The sequence below is a fragment of the Triplophysa dalaica genome, chromosome 14 (genome assembly GCF_015846415.1).
Source record: "Triplophysa dalaica isolate WHDGS20190420 chromosome 14, ASM1584641v1, whole genome shotgun sequence".
Classification (NCBI taxonomy): Eukaryota; Metazoa; Chordata; class Actinopteri; order Cypriniformes; family Nemacheilidae; genus Triplophysa; species Triplophysa dalaica.
Window position 1 is genome coordinate 8,740,887 of NC_079555.1, and position 19,053 is coordinate 8,759,939.

At 35.6% G+C, this 19,053-nt stretch overlaps 1 protein-coding gene across 1 annotated transcript; it reads left to right on the forward strand.

Moving 5' to 3' along the window:
• Window positions 1–3,684: 3,684 nt before the first annotated feature.
• LOC130435732 (potassium/sodium hyperpolarization-activated cyclic nucleotide-gated channel 1) lies at window positions 3,685–14,355 on the forward strand. Its single transcript, XM_056766542.1, has 12 exons — window positions 3,685–3,701; window positions 10,954–10,975; window positions 11,085–11,149; window positions 11,506–11,610; window positions 11,708–11,842; window positions 11,944–12,105; window positions 12,210–12,303; window positions 12,519–12,634; window positions 12,726–12,836; window positions 13,091–13,325; window positions 13,771–13,938; window positions 14,122–14,355. The coding sequence occupies exons 4-12, from the start codon at window positions 11,506–11,508 to the stop codon at window positions 14,157–14,159; spliced, it is 1,164 nt and encodes a 387-aa protein (XP_056622520.1). The 5' UTR covers window positions 3,685–3,701; window positions 10,954–10,975; window positions 11,085–11,149; the 3' UTR covers window positions 14,160–14,355.
• The last annotated feature ends 4,698 nt before the right edge of the window (window positions 14,356–19,053 follow it).

Here is a 19,053-nt window from a genome sequence, read left to right on the forward strand (position 1 = left end):
GTTCGGGAACATTCCTGTGAAAGTGTGGAGAACAGGAAACCGAAACATGTTTGTTTTGCGGTTGCTTCCCAACTTTGTGATGTTTTTGTCTCTGCTGGGCTGCTGTAGAAGGGTTATCTCTCTCCCAGGTGTAAATCTGTCCACATGTGATGTTTCTCATGATATTGTTGCACGTTTTCTTAGTGACTCTTATATCTGCGTTTATTTCAATGAATGATTTAATAGGAGACCTGCTATAATCAATACCATTACGCATGGGATTCTGGGGTGAACGAACCTTATGCAGGGTGCTGAAAACGTCTTTGAAGTACTAAAAGACAAACTGCACCTCAAATTGACAATTCTACATTTGGTCTAGGCTACTTATCCTTGTATTGTTCTTATTTTTATAGGGCACTAAAGGAAGGGATATCTATTTTTAAGGGGGTTGAACTTTTTGTGTTGTGTGAAAGAAAGTCCCAGTAATTGGCAAAACAGGATGGTGAGAAAAGAATGAAATACTTTTAGCAATCCTTTGAGTGTAATGTTAACAGGTTCCCAAAATAACCCTGGATAGAAAAACTGCTAACATAGTCCCATTTGAGTACAAAATATGACATCTACTTACTACATGTTTGATTTGTTTCTATTTTATGTTTTTTGGGGCGTTTCTGTCATTTACTGCCGTGTGATGACCACTGGTTTTCATTAAGCTTTTCATTTGTTTTCCTTGTTGTCTGTCCAGTTTTTCAGCCCTGCTCAACCTCTTTATGGGCCTCAGTCCAGCTCATATGATGATAGAAAGCAGAAGAATGCAGGAATGTGGAGGGAGATGATAATCCTGCACTCTTACAAGTTGCTCATCACAACAGTGAGTACTTTGATCCACTCTGCATCTGGTGCGGGACCAACGTTTTCCTGGAATATTAAGAAAAACAGTATTTGAATGCATGCCTCTTTTTTTTTTTTCAAGTAATGGTGACACAGCCGACCCATAAATTACTTTCAAAATTGGGTTGATCTCACTGTTTGGTTTGATTTTTCCACCTAGAATTTGGTTTAAAATGTAAAACTTTAAAAGTTGAAGACATTAAAACGACTTTGTTTTTTTAATGACCTCATATCTGACCAAGTTCTCGCCTGACTGCATTGATAAAAAAGTATTTAACCTGTCAAACCAGATGTTTGTTAGATAAGTAGCCACTGAGCTGTCGGTCTGGTCACTCAGAATGTATAGCCTGAAAAACAGAAACTGGAACAGAATGTTTAAGTTGTCATCATGACTCACTGGTTTTATATCATCACAGGAAGTGACATCACTGCAGGACAGGGGGACTTGGATGTAGCGCCCATCCATATTGCTGCCACCAATTGCTGAAGTCATCTGGTGAACCTGGTGTTCTTGTGACATAGACACACGCAAGCAGATGGGGCTGTTTTGTGCCTCTGAGCTCTTACTATATAAATACATTCACATTTTTTTGGTATATCTAAAACTTTATGTATTTATCATGCAGAGCTGTGTGCATTTAATTAAATTGCCTTGTAAAAGAAAGAAACATGTTTATAACTGCTTAGGTGATGAATGCTTAAGAATGTGAGCTATTCAAAACAGCTCTGGTTAGTACAAGCTGATAAGATATGAAATACTCCCATCACTGGTCTTTCTTGGACCTCATTTAACAAGGAAAAAAATCGGCGAAACTCCATTTGAATTATCAGGAATCCATTGAAGTGGTGTCATCTTGACCTGAGCACACATTACTTTTCGGGGGAAATATCATGCTGTGGAAGTTGACTTCCTTAGTTTACCTGATATATTGAGTTTCTGTCAATACAATCTGTCAGTGTCAATGGTTATTTTCTAATCTTACCCTGCATTCACATGCTCTCGGAAATTCAATACTTTCCACTTCAACCCGGAAATATTTTATGGAACGGTGCTCTTTTAATGTTTGCAGATACTTGTTTTAATGCTACTAAATACTTTAAATGTTACTAAATCCAGATGTTACCTCTGGGTTGAAGTGGGAATTATTGAAATTCAGAGAGCACTTGAAGGCAGCATTAAAGTGTACAAATGACACCTATTTTAAGACTAAGAGTAAAACATTGCTTTAAGGTGGTTTAGAAAAGTGACATTGTGACAATAGTAAATGGAATCCTCTTAACAGGACAGATCTCGTACACCCCGTCTTATTGTCTTGAACAGGTGCTCCTACCTCAACCGTGTCGGCTGAATGTCAAACATGCCAACCATACCTGTCTGGAATTACAACAATTTCTCTATTCTCTACCCACACGTTAATTTGTTAACTTCGGATATTTATATCCCATTGTACCTTGTTGACGTACCTTTGAGGATTCACACAAAAGAGCATTGAAATAATAGCACCAAAAATGGCAATCTAGACATGCGAAAAACACATTGTGTATTATCAGTAGTCACTAAAATGATTCTGTTGTGGATCATATATTGTAATATCATTAATCCACACTTTAATTTATATCAATAGTTATATTTTTCTAAACAATAATAAATGAACTTCCTGAGTACAGGTGACAAGTTACAATTCTCATGATTGTATGTTGATTTGATCAGTATTGGAAAATGTTCATCAATTATTTATTTATTCAGATCACCAATAAAACATGAGAACATGTAGTCTTGCAGAGGACTGAAAATGGCCCAGTCAATATAGACGAGCATTCATTAATGTTTGACGAGAAACACGACTGGTGATATTTTTAAAACTTGATAAAAAACAGGTAAACTCATTACTGTTACGCTGCAATGCACCATTGAAGAGATCTTATCTTTAAAAGCACCGTACGGGTTTTGAGGGAAGAGATGTGGAATTTTTGTGGGTTTTGGAGGGGTGTATGTGTGTGAGGAATGCTGCCAGACTAGTCGGTACACTCACCTTTGAAGACTGTGCATTCCCCTGGTTCTTCTACATCCCTCAGCAGGTTACCAGACCCAAGCCGTCAGTCTCTCAGCTGCCTACCCGGAATTCCACTGGCTTTAGCTTTAAGACAAAGAATTCTTGAAATGATATGATTGGCCTTTGACTTGTCACACAACATGGGCCGTGGCAAATATGAGTGTGTAGTTTCAATGCATAAATGTAAATGACAGTGCCCTATCTAGTGTCTTGTGGATATGGCTGGTTTTAGGGGAATCTAGATGCGGGTGTCAACCTGTGCATGACCTGTGGACATGCTGGAACAACTTTCCCTTCTATAGGAAAAGTCTTCTTTGTGACTATTTTCACACATCAGACACAACACTAAAGTTGTCTAGCATGTTTTTCGTAGTCCTTTCAGCGACTGGCAGGATTGTAGTTGGTATGATTGAGGTAAATGAATATTGGCCTCAGGCCTCCCTTCTGAAATTGGAGAGCTCAAGCGGGAATGCGAGACGTCACCTGGTCACCATGGTTACATGTCTGTATCAGCTCTTTGTCCTAGTTTGATAAGAAAGGCTGTTTAGTGTTCCTCTCTGTGTGCATGTATTTGTGAAAAGGTATGAGAGCAAGAAACATGTATTAATTATTTAAAACCAGTACTTTAAGTTAATATGTAACGGAAAATTACTGTGCAGATGTCTCTAGTACTTTTTTGACCGCCAGTATGTTTGGCAACAATGTGGTCATCATCTGTGTATATTTAATCGAGTGCTTCCAGACAGCTTCGTTTACGAAACAACCCTGCTGGCAAAAGTAAGTAAAGTATGCCACTTAGTGGCCAAAATGTATAATTATTTTATACCTCTGTGTTATGTCTACCTTCACGCAGTAGGCTATTTGCAGAGGCTTTCAGAATCCAGATCAATTTACAAGCATGTGAAAAAATATATAAATACAATAAATTCATGAAAAACATCTTTAACTATGTAACTCTTTTGAAAATAAAATACATTTTTGCATCGCCACAAATTATTCAAACCATTAAGTTCTGAGGTTAAGAAAAGCAGACAGATTTTTTCATTCCGCTCCACTTAACAGAGTTACCGTGAAATTACATATAAGCATGTTTTGGAAGTAGTAGATTGTATTCAACATAAAGCTTTTGGTTGTTCTTATACTGAAAAGGGCTTTGTGGACTCAGGGAGGGATTCATTAAGTTGTAGCACTCAGTAAACATTTACAAAAACGTCACAGAGATAAAATATCTGTTACACCCTTTATTTCTCCTGAGACCCAAGGAAAACAGTTTTGTGAAATTTGTTTGTTTTCATTATGTTATTTGATGGAGATGGAAAATAAATGTCCACTATAATAGTGTAGCCTACATTGAACTTATTCATGGTGTACATCCAAACATAATTTTTATGAAATATATAACAGAATTATTTGATAAACTATTTTAATTTGTATCTGATTTTATCTAATTTTCATAAGAAGTGTTTTAATGGTAATAAAAATTGGCAACATTTTATTTAACAGAAATATTTCATATAAATATTCATATAACATTTATTTTGTTCACTTCTGATGCCTGATTAACGGTGTCCATAAGTGTACATATGAAATCAACGTGTTGTAGTCAAGACCACCAAAACCGAGACCACAGGGTGCCGGGACCAAGACTTTGAGGGGCCAAGACCAAGGCAGGCCGAGACAGAGTCGAGACCAGCAATACCAAAATTCATTCAAAAGATCCACAAAACACAAAAAAGTATAATAAAATAATAATAGAAGTAACTTGGGTTATTTATTGTGCATAAATGTATGTGTAGGATGTTTTTTATCACACACCTTTGTAACATATTAAAAATTGTGCAGGTAGAAATTACAATAACTAAAAAAAAAAAGGTAAATACCCAAGTTAAATTGTGTATAAAACTTAAGTCACTTATTAACTCAAGGTCTATTGAATAAGTATACAAAATAAATATCACATCAGATATTATAAAATAAAAAACAAGATCTTATACAAGTATTACTTTTTTGCAGTCACATCTCGGATACTTTGGATCTTTGTGTGTTTTCATTTTGATGACAGAATTCTTTAAAACAACCCCCCATTCTTCTCTTACAAGCAATAAGAGTAACAAAAGTAACAGAATAATTAAATACGGAAAAGTGGTGAATGCTTTCAAAACCAGAAGTTTTACATCCAATCACATGAATAATGTTAACACATAAATCAGACAATGCTCCAGCAATTTAGTGTAATTCCCACAGTTGTGGTCTTGATCGGTCTTGAAATTAAATCCCATTAAGTCTGAGACCAAGACAAGACCGAGTCCAAAGAGAGTCGAGACCAAGACAAGACCAAAACCATCAAAAAAAATTCTTGAGACCTGTCTCGAGACCAAGACCGTCCTTGAGTACCACAACACTAGTCCTGTTTGGTGACAGAAATTCGTATTTGGATTTTCTTAAAACCCATAACAATTTAATTAATAAAAAAATAAATATAGATTTCGTTGATTTCATTGCAAAATATTACCATTTTAAGAGTGTTTCTAAAAAGAGAAAGAACAAAAACTTCAAGTATAATTCTAAAATTTGAATGATACATTTTTAATATTGTTATTTCATAAGTACATGCATGCTTGTGTACTATTTGCTATAAAAATGATGGGATCACAGTATTTACTCTTGTTACAAGTCATTGTGACATTAAAACTTGTTGGTCAACACAGCTGTTATTTGTGCTGTAAAAAAAGAGTGCATTGTTATACATATTTCTGACGTAGATCTATATCTATACCACTTATAGTGTAAATTTAACACATTCATTTTTTTATTATTCAATAATGTGTCAAATAATGTTTAGTCAATAAGTACAATTATTTAAAACTTTAATAAAAAAGAGAACAGACTCTCAAATAAGACCTTTAGTTCTCTTGTGCGGTTGGCATGTCTAACTTCCCTATGTTTAACACATATTTTCTCATCTTTGTCAGATCCTTGTCTGCGGTATGTCTGAAAAAATGTTTTTTGTGTGTAGTAATTAAAACATCTTTAGTGTAAGTGTGTGTAATCAACTAATCAACTTGACATAATTTTTTATGGTTTTTCCATCAGTCAAACAATTTTCCTGCATGAAAAGTAAAATAAGTTCCTGAATCTAATGGTCATTTGTTTTTCCTCTGTTAAACTCACACTGTCCAAACAAGCTCACTGAAGTTCCTCCATAACTTCAAACTTTAAAATGATCGTCTAAAAAGGGAAGCTCAGAAAAGCAGCTGGCATGACATTTCTTTCCAATGCACTGTATAGTAGAATATGTTAACAGAATTTTTTTCTCATTTGTAAGCTGCATTGCTCATTTGTAAGAAACTTTCGATAAAAACTCTGCCAACACATACATTTTTGTATTATTCAATAATGTGTCAAATAATGTTTAGTCAATTAGTACAATTATTTAAAACTTTAATAAAAAACAGAACAGACTTTTGGTTCTCTTGTGTGGTTGGCATCTCTAACTTCCTTATGTTTAACACATACTTTCACATCTTTGTCAGATCCTTGTCTGCGGTATGTCTGAAAAAAGCATGAATATGTAAAAGTAATGCACATTTTTCCCCTACATCTAAAAGATGCGTTGTAGGCTGGGAGGGAAGTTGTGGCACAGTAAACATTCACAGACCTTCACTAAAAAATGCTGGCAATATTGGGTTGAAAATTGAACCATGGCCCTTTAAACAGAAAAAAAACGTAATCCGTTAACATTAAATAAACTTGATATTTCCTGGGAGACATGGGGCCCGTTTCAGAAAGGTGGTTTAATGAAAACTCTGAGTATATTATCCCTGAAATGAGGGAAACTCTGGGTTTTTCGTTTCAGAATGCGAAGCATGTCATACCCGAGAAAACGGGGTAACTCAAGCCTGTTTCTAAAGGAGATAACAGTAACATTAGTAACTTACTCTGTGAACCTAACCTGGTCGGGAGCAGGTTTTCTTTGGTAAACACAGTTTATTTCCATCTCCTCCTCTTTTTGTGGTGTAACTCATTCATTCATTCTTTCATTAATAAAGTCATCCTTTGCACACATTATGATCATACAGACACCATCTCAGTGACTTACAGTATATGTCATATGTGCTTTTATAGATGATTCATGAAGAGGCTGCATTAATTCATAGGGATGCACTTTGATTTCAGGAGAGCAATTTAGGACCCAAGTGGAGTTTTGTCATTTCCCTGTGCATTTTTATTAAAACAGTACCAGTTTTCTTTACAGGGAATTAGATATATCTAAATATATCTCATCCATCCTTACATTAATAACATCATCCATGTATTACATCAGAGCATAATTTTCTTTCTTAAATTGAACTAATTCAAATCAGCTGTTCTGAAACCAAAAACTCAAAGTGTCTCATTTTTATGTAAACCAATTCTGAGTTCAAGGTTTAACCTAGAGTTGGTTGAACCTCCTTATTGAAACGGCCCCTGGTCATGGTACGAATAACAAATCAATTGCCGTGTAAACAAACAGATTTAAAATGTTTTACACTCTAAAAAGACCTCTGAACAATGTTAGTCCAGAAAAAATGTGATCATTAACAATAATTACTGCTTAGCAGCATTAATAAAAGCTCAAGAATTCCATACTCGTCGATTTGGCCCATATTTGGGTTGGCAACTGTAACCCAACAGCGCTGGGCAGGGCCGGATTACCATAAGTGCTAGGTGGAGCTGAAGCCCCAGGGTCCGAGAAGGGTCTGGCTGCAGCCTATCAACTTGCACTCTCTGACTTGCATGCTCAGACACCTTCGCTTCCTGTGACGTCACTTGCAGTTGACACCCCCACTCTTCACGCTGCTTGCATTTTGCATGCGTAGCACAAGCACGTGTTGAATTGAAGAAATTTCACATGACTGCTGTAAATTGTAATGGTTTGTCCATGTGTGATAGAATATTATATCCAGTAAATGTTGTGGGTCTATGCATGAAAGAGTTTGTATAGGTGAACTAGCCAACCATAGTGTCTGTCCGTCACTCGTTTTAAAAATGTAAACTAAACTAGCTAATTATATGGCTTATATATGTTTAAACCATTGGATAGTGTACTATCCCTGTTGAATTATTTGTGGTGAAAATAAGTTTGTGGAAGTGCTTGATGGTGTTGATTTGATATAAACTTACTGACGCAAGTTACATTCAAAAGGTTTCAGTAAGATTCGTTAGTTAACAAAAACTGTAACTGTTTGTCTACAGAATTTGTTATTTTCGTTTACATTCAATAAAACATTTTTAAATTTAAAAGTTGTATTTGTTAAGTTAATATGGACAATAAACAGCTGTGTTTTTATTAACTAACGTTAACAAATAAAAAATGTATGTATATATTGGTCTCATCGTTTTCTTCTTGCAGATGCACCATTCAATAATACCAAGATAATATGACAATTGGCCAGTAACATGTAAGATCCCAAATGAAGTGCAAAAGCAAAATATGAGTCAATGTAGCACATGGGGATTTAGAAAGGCAAATTAGAATGAATTTCATATGTGTACAGAAATATTTAATAATATGAAACTGGAAGGAAATATAGAGGAAAACTAGATGAACCAGGGAGAGAGGAGAAGGTTATAGTAACAGTAATGAAATCAGTGTTTTTATAGCAAAACAATTTCGGATCTAAAGATCCACGTAATCAAAAACTTGGTATAGGGGTATACGTTGCGTACGTTACATTTAAGAACTAGAGATAAACTGTCAGTAAATTCCTCAGAATTAATTGTTATAATAGTAGGGTTACAGTGGGTTGAACAGGTTAAGGTAAGCAGAAATGTAATTTGCTCAGACTCTGCAACAGCTCTTAAAAGTATAATGTCTACAAAAACAGATATAGAAGATTGGTGGAAATATATACATTATGGTACAGAATAAAGGCAGAGGGTATCACAGTGCACTTTTGATGGATTTCAGCTTATATCAGGATTGAAGTGAATGAAAAAGCTGATAAATTAGCTGATAAGAAGGCATTACAGAAAGAGTTGATCAAGGTACATTTGGGGAGAAAAGAAGCTAAAAAAGTAATTAATAGGGAGTTTAAAGGTACATGGCAGGAAAGGTGAGATAATAGCAGTAAAGGGAGATGGTTTTATAATTTTGGGGGAAAAAGTAGGAAAAAGGCAAATTTATGGGAGATGTAGAAGGAAGAAGTAACAATGACCAGGCTCAGATTAGGACACAGGTTTAAATTCTACACTTGCGACCGTAGGGAAGGATGAAATGGTAGTTGTGAAGAGTGTAATGTTTTAGAAATAGTGGAGCAGGTTTTGTTTAAATGTAATAGGTATGAAGAAGCGCGAAATAGTCTTTAAAGTAATGGTAAATATAGACTGGTGAGAGGACATTTCAGGCAAGGGACTGAGTGATTATCCGATATATAGGGAACTGTTAACCTTTTTAAAAATAAAAGGATTAGAGGATAGGATATGGGGTCTGAGGAATGGGATGCTTCTTTTTATCCTGGTGGTTGAGGAGCCTATGAGGAAGATGGGTTCTTATACAATATACATATGTGTACCCACATGGAAAGAACCTATATGAGGATATATGCACATATATGAAAACCTATATGCAGTATGTATGCACATATATGCTCATATATATGCTGCATATATGCGTATATATGCCACATATAGGCAAAATTGAGGTGCATATATATGCATATATGTACGCATATATGTACACATATATGTACGCCTATATGTACATATAATATAGGAAACCTGCCAATTTTATATATGTCACATATATTAAAAACCTATATCAAAACCTATATTAAAACCTATATGTTTATATAGGTTTTTTCCGTGTGTGTATACGTCATCATAAATAAAAGTTCAATTTTTCAACGTATTTTTCAATTTTGTAGCTTTACAGAAATTACACTTTAATGTGTAAATAAAGAAAAAAAAATATGAAATTAAACAGGAAAATTACTCAAATTAATATTGTTATGAAACCTCGTGAATATGACGATAGTATCATCAGCATCATTCAAGTTCACTCGCGCATCAGTACGATTTAAAATAACGGGCGCAACGGTCAGTCGCACACTTTGCTTATTTACCGGCATCAGAAGAGTTCGTCTTTCACCTTTCAGTGAGTGAGACAAACCTGTTTAATGTAGAGATGCAAGTGCAAAGTGAAGAAACACCTGTCAATGAGTCCCGTTGGATAATACACCCACTGAGTCGCACCAGGTAACCAGAATAATCTCATTTTATTAATAAAACACAATCACAATTAACCAAAATCTTTAACCGTGTTTCTGGGAAGAGTGTTATTAATAAATAACAGGTCAGGGTACCAAAAATATGTATTAATGCACATTTTATGAGGTAAAATCACGAAAGGCCTTCATTCCTTCACTGGAAAAAATGGGCCCTGGGCTATTTGTTGCTGGGCGGTTGCAGCGCGGTGACGCGCATTCTCTTGGTGCTGCGGTGACTGCTGTGTTTTATATATTGTGATAAATTCATGAGCAAAAATTCACTTGTGATATCACACATGACAGAAATATTTGTTGTAGTCTGCGCTTATGACGGAAAATGTGAAAACAAAATCACCTTTGTAAAGGAAATTAACTGTGGTGAAAAAAATCGCCTTTTGAATAATTGTTTATGTCCATGTGGTGATTTTAATACGCTTAAAGATAAACCAAATGCAAATTCAATATTTTAATCCATGGTCAAGCACGTTAACAGATTTCAGGCATATATATTTAAGGATGGTGCATAGACTCCACTGAAACGATCACTGGTGTTTGTAATTGTAATCAAATGAAGCATGTTGGCTATACAGTAATCAATACAAATGTTACATTTATGTTATTTTAATGCAGGAATAAATTATTTTTACAGGAAAAAACTTTTACACATGTTATTTTAATGCTTATAGAAAAGTTTTAAATGATACAATTATTGAATGCAGTAAGTGAATTAGCTCTCCAATATACAATAGATTTTGTATTTCAAAGCCTTCTTTTATTTGCAGATATGTCTACCTCCTCTTCATGGTAATCCTTACAGTTGTCAATTTGGTTACAATCCCCATGGACATGGCTTTTGCTCAGGATATCTATGGAACAGCACACAAGTTTTGGATATCTTTTAATGTAATTTCAGACGTATTCTTTTGTATAGACATCTTCGTAAACTTCCGGCTGGGATTCTTCAATGAGGATAATCAGGTAAGTGTGTTGTAAAAATTTCTTCAGAGACACTAAATTAAAACTAAACCTTTACAGTAAACATATTCCTGATGAACAGAACAAGTCTTCTCATCTTTAAAACTGCCAATCAGGCATTTTCACATTTGAATAAGCAATCCACTTATAATTGATGACAACATTGCAAATATGATTATATTACTCAGATTTTTTTTCTTCTTTTCTTATATTTCATATTTTCCAAGACAATTTAATTCTTAAATCAAGATACACTTTAATTATTTAATGGGACCTCAGAGCAATGTAGAACTTAGCTGCACCAGTCGGAACTAAACTTTGATGTCTATACTGTTATATTTATATATTTTTCCGTCCAGATGCCCATTGTTGATCCTCAGTTGATCAAGAATGAATATCTAAGATCTTGGCTTGTTCCAGACCTGCTGGCTGCATTTCCGGCAGACGTCTGCATTGTAATTGTGGTGAGTTTGCTTATTCAGCCCTATAAACATCAGTCAAATTGATTATGTCAACTGTGTTATATCAACTTACGATAAAAGCATGTTTGATTTGATTCAGGAAAACTATCACTTTGACACGAGCTCGCTGATGGCCTCAAAGTTTCTGAGGATCCTCATGTTTGCGAGGATTTTGAGCATGATACGTCTTATCCGTGTGCGGAAGCTCACCAGGTTTTTCAGGCAACTTGAAAGTGTAAGGAAGAGCCAGTTTCTTGCATGCAAAAGTGGACATTTTTTGTTGTTCTATGGTGACTGATTTTAATGGTTGCATGGTTATTTCGTACATGCTTGTAGGTTTCATATATCCGGCTCGCAGCACTCAGAAGGCCCTTTAAATCCATGTGTGTAATTCTGCCGCTTTTTCTTATTACCCACTGGAACGCCTGCATCCAGTTTTACATATGTGCGCTGTGTGAATTTCCACCTGATAGCTGGGTCATTAAAGAACACCTCCTGGTACAACTCAACTCGCTTTTTTACTGACTGTGTAGATATTTAACATGGTGAGAAGTCATGTGAATTTAATGCCTGATTTGCTCTTTTTTTGTCACATTACGCAGAATGCCTCAATTGGAGTGAAGTACTCCTCTTCTTTCGTTAGGGCATTCTCTCAAATGACCCAGACACCATATGGATTTTTTGACCATGCGAAACGTATGTCACACTTCAAACATTTATGCATTTGAAAAACTTAAATTGAGATGCTTGCATATAGCTGAACTCAGGGCTTTGACAAAATCCTTAACTCTAAAATTGACTTTAACCTTTTGAAAGAAAGCAACTTTTTTTGCGTCGGCATGCAGCACTGAAAAACACTGTTAAGAAAGTTGTAATAATCAAGTTTGCATTAATGTGGTTCTGATTTGTAGGTCCTGAAGAACAGTGGACCGCCGTCTTAAGTATTCTGATCGGCTGGTGGATCTTAATTAAAATTGTTGCTTTGAAGACAGCAGCATTTGCAGCTAAAAAGGCGACCGTAGAAGAGGTGATCTTTTGCAACATTTGCTAATTTTTTATAAATAAACTGAAGGTACGTCAGATAATGTCATGCCATATTTGATGTGTTACATCTGTAGCTGAAAAACTTTGAGCATCTGCCCAAGGCTTTGCGCGAGCGTGCCATTGCAGGCTACAGATGGCAACAGAAGAAGAGCTCTCTTGGCCTCGTGCAAGAATCACTAAAGAAGGTCTGTCAAAGTTGAGAAATGTTTTAATTATTGTAAAATGTGAACTGATGTGTGAAGTTATGCCACTTTTTAGTTGCTTCTTGTTTTTATTATAGAGATTCAAATCCCAAATGTTGTCACTGACCAATCAAAATGAAATGTTCCAGAAAGCCGTGTGATAAATGTGTATATCTTCTAAAAGTTTATTTTCTCTATCTGTAGGATTAAATTAGCATATTCATAAACTAACAGACATTTCTTGTTTCAACTTGTAGGATGTTATGAAAGCCCTGTACCCAAAGGTGACAAATGTACGCATCTTTGCTAGCGGCAATGTAAAGTTGAGCGAGGCCGTTCTAATGATGCTGGAGTACGAAATCTTCCAGGCAGGCGACATCATCTTCCATCTGAAAGGTCCAGCTGACAGGATTTTCTTTATTGAGGATGGACGGGTACTCGAGGAGACCACGTTCTTCCAGCGAGAGCTCTCATGTGGAGATTTCTTTGGAGGTGGTGTATGTGAAACTTGCTGCACTTTGATTCAGTTTGAGGAGTCGTCTCAAGACCTACAGACACTCGCATTATATCTTCAATTTTACCAAAAACTTCCACTTTTTGACAATCCCAGTGATTTAAATAAGGAAAATAGTTATTAAATTAATTACATGCTAGTAAGTGTGAAAGAATACATCCAAATTCTGACAACACGAAAAACAACCAATCTTTTTTTATTTAAATATATATATATACCTCCAGTCTACTTCTTATGTTGACTTACTGACAGATAGGATAGGACTAAGTATGTTTGGCGTATACTTGTTGCTTTTATCTTTTGATAGAGATATACTCTATAAATGTGTTATGAAGTATTTGGCTTGTAGTTAAGTTTTGTAGCAAATACAGGTTGAATTTAGATTTTTCTCCTACTTTTGATTTCTCCTTTACGTCTTTGCAGAGATCTGCTTGCTCTTGGGAGCACAGCAGCCTGTTCAAGTCCGTGCCTTAAGTTCCTGCACACTTTTTTCCCTGTCTGTGGACAAGCTGCAGGAGCTTGAGAAGAGCTTTCCAGATGTGCTGAACGATCTGCGGGAAGTGGCTTATCAGCACCTTACAGATATCGAGCGTAAGGAGCCTTTTTCAAAGCAGCTAGACGGGGTGTAAAAACAGTGGAGTGACTATAATTTTTTTTTATAAAAAAGTCTGTCTAGAGTGATGTTTACTTTAAGCAATGTTCAAAACAAAGCTCAGAAGTATGTTATGTGTGCTTTGACTCTCTGCTTAATTGTTGTGTTTGTGTGCTTTACAGAAGGTGCTGCGGAAGGTGACGAAGAAGATCTAGTGTGAAGAAGATCAAATTCTTTGTCATTTATATTTGGGTGGATAGGTGGATTAGTTTGTGGTATGTAGGAAATGTAGAAAGCCACCAAACTTCTGTGTACACTGTTTATATTTCTTATATTTATATTTACTTATATTTATAACAAAAAATATATAATATTTATTAATCTATTGAATGTTTATAAAATATTATATACTCTCATACATTTATGTGCTGTCATACTTAAATATCACATATCTAGGCCCACATCCGTACATGTGCGGGACTATATTTTACAGATAAGAAACACACTCTGAATTTTTTGGCTTCATTGGTTCTAATTGATAATAGTGAAAACTTACAGAGACATTTAGTGGTTTGCCCTTTAGGGTTTAAGTCACAGTGTTGGACGTTTTAAAATGTAAGGCAGTGTTTTTCCTCTCTTTTAATTTGACATCTTTTGAAGATGAAAATACTTTTGCCAAACTCAGATACGTTTCTGGCAGGTTCTGTTTGTCTGGAAATAAGAGATGGTTCCAACAAGCTGATATATTTATTTTGTAATGCAGCAGAGGTTGGACAGAAATTTGTGGGATCAAAAAATCCACCCGCACACAAACCCTATTTACTATGGTATCAATATCTGTTTCGGGTAGTTGTTTTATAATGAGCAGCACTAAACTACAGGTGCAAATGGGTCCAAAATTTTCACAAAAACACCAACCAGATTTAGTTGAGAAATACGTATTTCATATGAAGTATAAATGCTTATCCATGTGCATGTTGATCAGATTAGCTGTGATTGATCTTAATATCAACCTTTACATGAAACGAGTGACTGATCTTTTAACAGCTTTATACAGTGTTGTTATTCAGCCTGTATGGGTTTTTCAACAATTCAACAATGTACAGTTGTAACTGTGTTCATAGCAATGTTAAATTACTTAGCAACATAAGGTCAACATTAAACACAAATCACAACTGAAAATGTATGTTTTAAACTGAAGAGGCTGCAGAAAGAAAGCTAGTCATGAAGACATCAGGTTCTACATTTAGGTATTTGGCAGATGCTTTTATCGAAAGCGAATTACATTGCATTATCCTATACATTTGTTTCTAAATTCGTGCAGTCCCCTTGGATCGAATCCCGTCCCTTGGCGTTGTCCTATACATTTATACATAGGTATCTGCAATCCCCTGGGATTGATCCCACAACTTTACGTTGTTAACGTAGTGCTCTTACCACTGAGTTACTGGTAAAATAATATATTACTTATTCTACTAGAAACCTTACTAAATAGACGAACCTGGAGGTAATATTTCAGCCAGTTTTAGTTACATCATATATAATTTTAAACAAAACTTTTTAGACAATCAAGAACCTGTATTTGGTAAACTCAACATACCTTTTGACTATTATCATACTCCCCTAATGCCTATCACAGGGTGATGATCTTGATGCAGGTCCTCAGGTTTGTGATTCACAGAATAATTTAGGTATGGTTATATAATTCATCAATTGTATTGATTGCAATAAAATCACGAATGGAATATTTTGACTGCCATTGTTTTTTTCCTACTATTTCCCTGGGGGTTGAGATCTGTTCTGTGATGAGTATTATTCCAAATATCTTTCACTGTGTTCATCAAAACAGAAATGTATACACATTTGGAACCACTTGAAGGTGAGTAAATGATGAAAGAATTGTCCTTTTTGGGTGAGGTATCCCTTTAACAGAGGTCATCAGAAGTGAATTGATGCATTTGTTTAAGATAAAATATCCATATTGAGAGCTCTATTGATGTTGATTCCTAACTTCCGGGTACCCGAGGTTTGTTTTTGACGGTGACGAAAGCTCCCGTACAGAGCAGATGGTCTCCAATTGGAACAAAACGAAAAACGTGGTGTTGGTCACACGCCTGCGTCATTTGCCGGAAAAACAAGCCTCTGGTTCAGGTGCATTCGAGAGATGACGGAAGCTAGACATCAACGTTAATAGCGCTGTCAAGATGGATATGTTTTAAACAAACACATGCATTCACTTCAGACGACCTTTGTTAAGACCACGGTATACAAAATATACCTTTAAAACTTGCCATTGTAGAGATACACCATAACGTAGACTTTCCAATAAACATTTGTTATATAATCGGACAAACCGAGTTCCCCACAAGATTGATTTAACTTAGGCTTACAGGTTTTGAACAACACGGGGGTCAATAAATAAGTTATTACCACACAAAATTTTATTTTTTTGGGACAATGATTTATTTACAAAAAAAGCAGGATCATTTCATTTATAGAAATTAATAGTCATACATACATTCATTTTAATTAAAATGGTTTACTTCATTGTATCAACTTGATTGTATCAACTACATGGATTTTACTGATGATAAAAATACGAAGCAAGAATATTAACTAACTGTCAGCTATGCTATTCACGCTGTTGTGATTTAGGAATCGATAAAACTCTGTTTTTAGATTTGACATGGGCACACACGAAACTCATATCCACTATGTGCATTGTGTTATTCAGAAATGTTGAATATGCTAGGAAAGCGTAAACATGAATCCGTGTTTTCTGTCATATATATGATATGGTATCTGTTATAATATGTGTTGTAATGTTGTAATTATAGTTACATGTCATTATTTAGGCTATCATAAACTGTCAAGTTTTAACAAGAATTATTGCATTGCGTTGTCATAACGAAATATATTTCAACACTTTCGACAGATGTAAGCAGATGAGATGATGATCACACGAGAAGGGCACAGTACAGTATTTACATTCTACACAAGCAGAGAGGCACTTGTTACACGCTCATAATTTAGGGAAAAAAGTCAATCGCAGAGCTGAACGAGGTGGAGAAACAAAGCTGAAGGGAAAGCTGGAGTAAAGCTCAGTTTATGGGGTCCCCATAATACTTTTTTTGGTGGGGGTGGGGGATAGTCTCGCAATATACAATTTATACAAAATACACAATATATTTGATCACATTCATAACTATACTATTTTTTGAAAACAGGCTTACATTAAAGAACAGGAAAGCGGTGCTTTCATTTTCACTCTCGCTGTGCTGTGTTGTCATTCGCTGATCAGTCTGCGCAGCACCGCTTGAAGTCGATAACACCTGGTGTCCCATTGTTGTTATTTGGAACTGGAGCTGCCGGTTTTAATTGTTCTGTATTTCATATGTTGATAGGCCACCCGAGCATTGTGCAATAGATACTTCTGTTTGTGATGCATTCATTTGTCATGACGTAAATGCAACCGTTTATGTATATTTACTCTTCTGTATACACTTCTTAATATGCATATATGTTGTTATTTGATATTTCTATATAAAACAGAAGCTGTGTTGTTCAGCTTTACAGAGCACAGAGACAGATAGGCTACATATAAATCTACAAAACCTGGTTTATTGCATTAAGTAAGAAAATGCCCTGCATTAAAAGTTTTTATTCATGAATAGCTGGCTTATTAGAAAAAAAGCAATAACGTGATTAAGTAATTAATATTGAATTTTATCAAAACATACATTTAAAAATTGATCCGTCATGTTTACGTAAATATCAGCCATACATGACACTCATCCCTTCCGTTCTGTGATTGGGCGTTCGCAAGGATTCCTGGGTAGGGGACTTCAGTGGAGTCTGCATTGTCCGTCCCGGAAAACACGATTTGTTCCGCGCATGCGCGAAAGTGCGTCTACTTCCGGTAATTCCCATTTTCACGACAGTCGACTCGATGCGTTCTAATTGGCGCCACTTCCTGTTATGTTAGATGTTTTACGACAGTCTGTTAGTGGCGATGTTGGAGAGTACAAAAATGGTTGACAGCGCTATGGATTCGTTTGTGTTTTTTAAAGTCCTTCAGAGCGTCGTTAGGTTGACTGAGTGGGTGGGTGGGGTTTGGGTGGTTGTTTGGAATAACCAAATGTGTAAATAAATGTAATAAATACATAAATAACTTTTTCTGTGTGTTTCTTAAATGCAGACATTTGTTAAAATATTAGAAAAGTAAGGTCAATGCCCTGTTCCTTAATCAGCAATTTAAGTAAATGAAAAGATGTTTGATTGTGTGACTGAGAGAGGCTGGGTGGGAGGTTGAGATTTAGAGAATGACTAAAGAAAATAAGGAACAAATGTAAAAATAAATTGGATGAATTCTGAAAATCCTGCTTGTCAAGGGCAACCATGTAAGGATTTCAATAATCTAATTAGGTTATCAATTTGTGCCACGTATTAACCTTGACATATTTTGCCAAAAAAAAGGTTTTAAGAGAATCACTAATTAACATATTCATTTTAAGTTTTATAGTTTTTCTATAAATAAAGAAGTATTTTTATATATAAAAATCAGTTTCTCACTCCTGACATATAATATTTTGTCATATTGTATTTTCTTGGAATCAAAAAATATAATAAAAAGAAACATAAAGATTATTAGAGAAAAACTACTTTTCACTCTTTACAGGATTCCTTGTGTATCCCTCCGTACGTTTCACCAAACCATTATCATTTGTAATATGTTTGATGTCTTTTGATGTTAATTGCTCTTTTTTTATACAGAGTTTATTTTAAAAAATATTTCCGGTATGGACAAACAACTTTTTTTATTAAAACTGCCGTAAATTGTTTCAAACAGAAGTAGACGGAGTTTCACGCATGCTCGGAACAAATCGTGTTTGCCGTAAATTATTTCGGCCGGAAGTAGACGCACTTTCGCGCATGCGCGGAACAAATCGTGTTTCCGGGACGGATCGGGTAGCGACATGCGTCAATGCGGGCTTTGCTGGAGATTGCATCGAGGGAACATAGGAGGCGCTCGCGAGCCCTTTAAAGACAAATGGTACACCCTACGGACTCGTACATGAAGGGCGCCATTTGGGACAGGGCCGATGTCCTGCGCT

Coding starts and splice junctions, on each gene's coding strand:
- LOC130435732 (XM_056766542.1), top strand. CDS start 11,506: ATGCCCATTGTTGATCCTCAGTTGATCAAGAATGAATATCTAAGATCT. Junction 12,106..12,209: donor TCATTAAAGAACACCTCCTG/GTACAACTCAAC, acceptor CACATTACGCAG/AATGCCTCAATTGGAGTGAA. Junction 12,635..12,725: donor AAAAGGCGACCGTAGAAGAG/GTGATCTTTTGC, acceptor TTACATCTGTAG/CTGAAAAACTTTGAGCATCT.